The 1,456-nt window shown below is 69.3% G+C and overlaps 2 protein-coding genes across 2 annotated transcripts in view; both read right to left on the bottom strand.

Annotated features, from left to right (window-relative positions):
- LOC144230407 (tryptase-like) overlaps positions 1-895 on the bottom strand; it is a 1,651-nt gene extending 756 nt beyond the window's left edge. Inside the window, exons 1-3 of the mRNA XM_077762751.1 lie at positions 862-895; positions 365-425; positions 50-221 (exon numbers count right to left, since the gene is read on the bottom strand). Of these exons, the coding sequence (XP_077618877.1) occupies positions 50-221; positions 365-425 (233 nt within the window). The 5' untranslated portion in view covers positions 862-895. The remainder of the gene's footprint in view (positions 1-49; positions 222-364; positions 426-861) is intronic.
- Positions 1-1,456, bottom strand: part of CCDC154 (coiled-coil domain containing 154) — a 162,078-nt gene that overhangs the window by 4,134 nt on the left and 156,488 nt on the right.

Below are 1,456 nucleotides of genomic sequence, written 5' to 3'. Positions count from 1 at the left end.
CCCCCACCCCCGCCTCACCCACCCCTGGCCGGGCCCCTCTGCAACTCACCGCTCCACGCAGTGCGCCGCAGTCAGCACCCACTGGGGGTGGATGAGGGAGCCCCCACAAAAGTGCATCCAGTACCCCTGGCTGCGTCTCAGGCTCACCTGCCAGGGCCACCTGCTCGCAGGGGCCTCCCGTCCCCCCACAATGCCCGCTCGCTCCAGGGTGGGGCCTGAAGCTGGGGCGGGAAGTGCCTTCAGGACCACACGCAGCCCGGCCCCCGGCTCACAGCCCTGGGCTTCTCGGAACCCACCCCCCCCAACCATCGCAGGGCACGCGGGGTGGGCGGGCAGGGCCAGGGCAGGCCGCACCAGGACTCACCGGGGGCCGCGTGGACCAGGCTCAGCAGGAGAGGCAGCGCCAGCACCAGCACATCCAGCATCTGCCAGGAGCAAGCAGGGGCGGCTGGGGGGCTCGATTTCGGCTCAGGCCAGGGCCTCAACAGTTGATGCGTTCGAGCCCCCACGTCAGGCTCTGCACTAACGGTGGGGAGCCTGCTTGGAATCCCGGCTCTCTGCCCCTCCCCCGCCTGTGTTCTCTCCCTCCCGCCTCTCAAAATAGGCGGTAGGTAGGTAGGTAGGTAGGTAGGTAGGTAGGTGGTGATAGAAAAGAGCAGTGGAAGAGTGGCTGCATGAGCAGGGGTGGGGCTGGGCCAGGCCGGGGCCTGCGAGGTACGGGGTCCAGGTGACGTGGGGGCACCCTGGGACTGAATTCCGGTCCAGGCCTGGGGGTCTGGGGTCTCGACGCTCTGGGTCAGGGGCTCCTTAGCTCCGTGCCACAGTGACCCCAGATGTCAGGGCCGGGGGCGGGGGGCTTACCTTGGCTAACCCCTGCTGCTCTCGGCACAGCCCCCTCTCCCTCCCCATTTATCTTCTAGGCCAGGATGGGGTCAGGGCGGGGGGGCTCTGTCCTCCAATCCGGAGTGAAGGAAGAGGATGACTCAGATGAAGGTCCTCATGCGACGTGTCCCCACGCCCAGGCGCCCGTGTGGTTGCCCACAGGCCCCAAGGGCAGGCGTGCAGCCGAGCAGAGGACAGGCCGCCCCCAGGGGGCCCGGCTTCGTCGGCTCTGGATGGATGAGGCGCCCGCCTCAGCCCATCTGGGGTGCGGACTGCACCCAGGGGTGGTGGTGCTGTGTCCGCTCTGTGCCTACGGGCCACCTTCAGAGGAGCGGGGAGGCGCCCGGGGGGCACTGACACTTACCAAGTGCCCCCCCCACCTCTCCACGTCCTCCCTTCCAGGGCTGGGCTGCCGGGGCCCGTCGCGTGAGGAGACGACCTCGGGGCCCCCACAGGGCCCACCCCGGGGTGCCCGAGCAGCTCTGCCTACGCGCTGCCCGGCTATAGAGGGGACCCGAGTGCCGTCGCAGAGGGGCGGGCAGACGGAAGCAACACTCACATGGCACGTAGGCCT

Source organism: Crocuta crocuta, unplaced genomic scaffold (genome assembly GCF_008692635.1).
Source record: "Crocuta crocuta isolate KB4526 unplaced genomic scaffold, BGI_CrCroc_1.0 scaffold234, whole genome shotgun sequence".
NCBI classification, from domain to species: Eukaryota; Metazoa; Chordata; class Mammalia; order Carnivora; family Hyaenidae; genus Crocuta; species Crocuta crocuta.
Note: the sequence above shows the minus strand (reverse complement) of the source record. Positions and strands in the feature narration are given on the sequence as shown.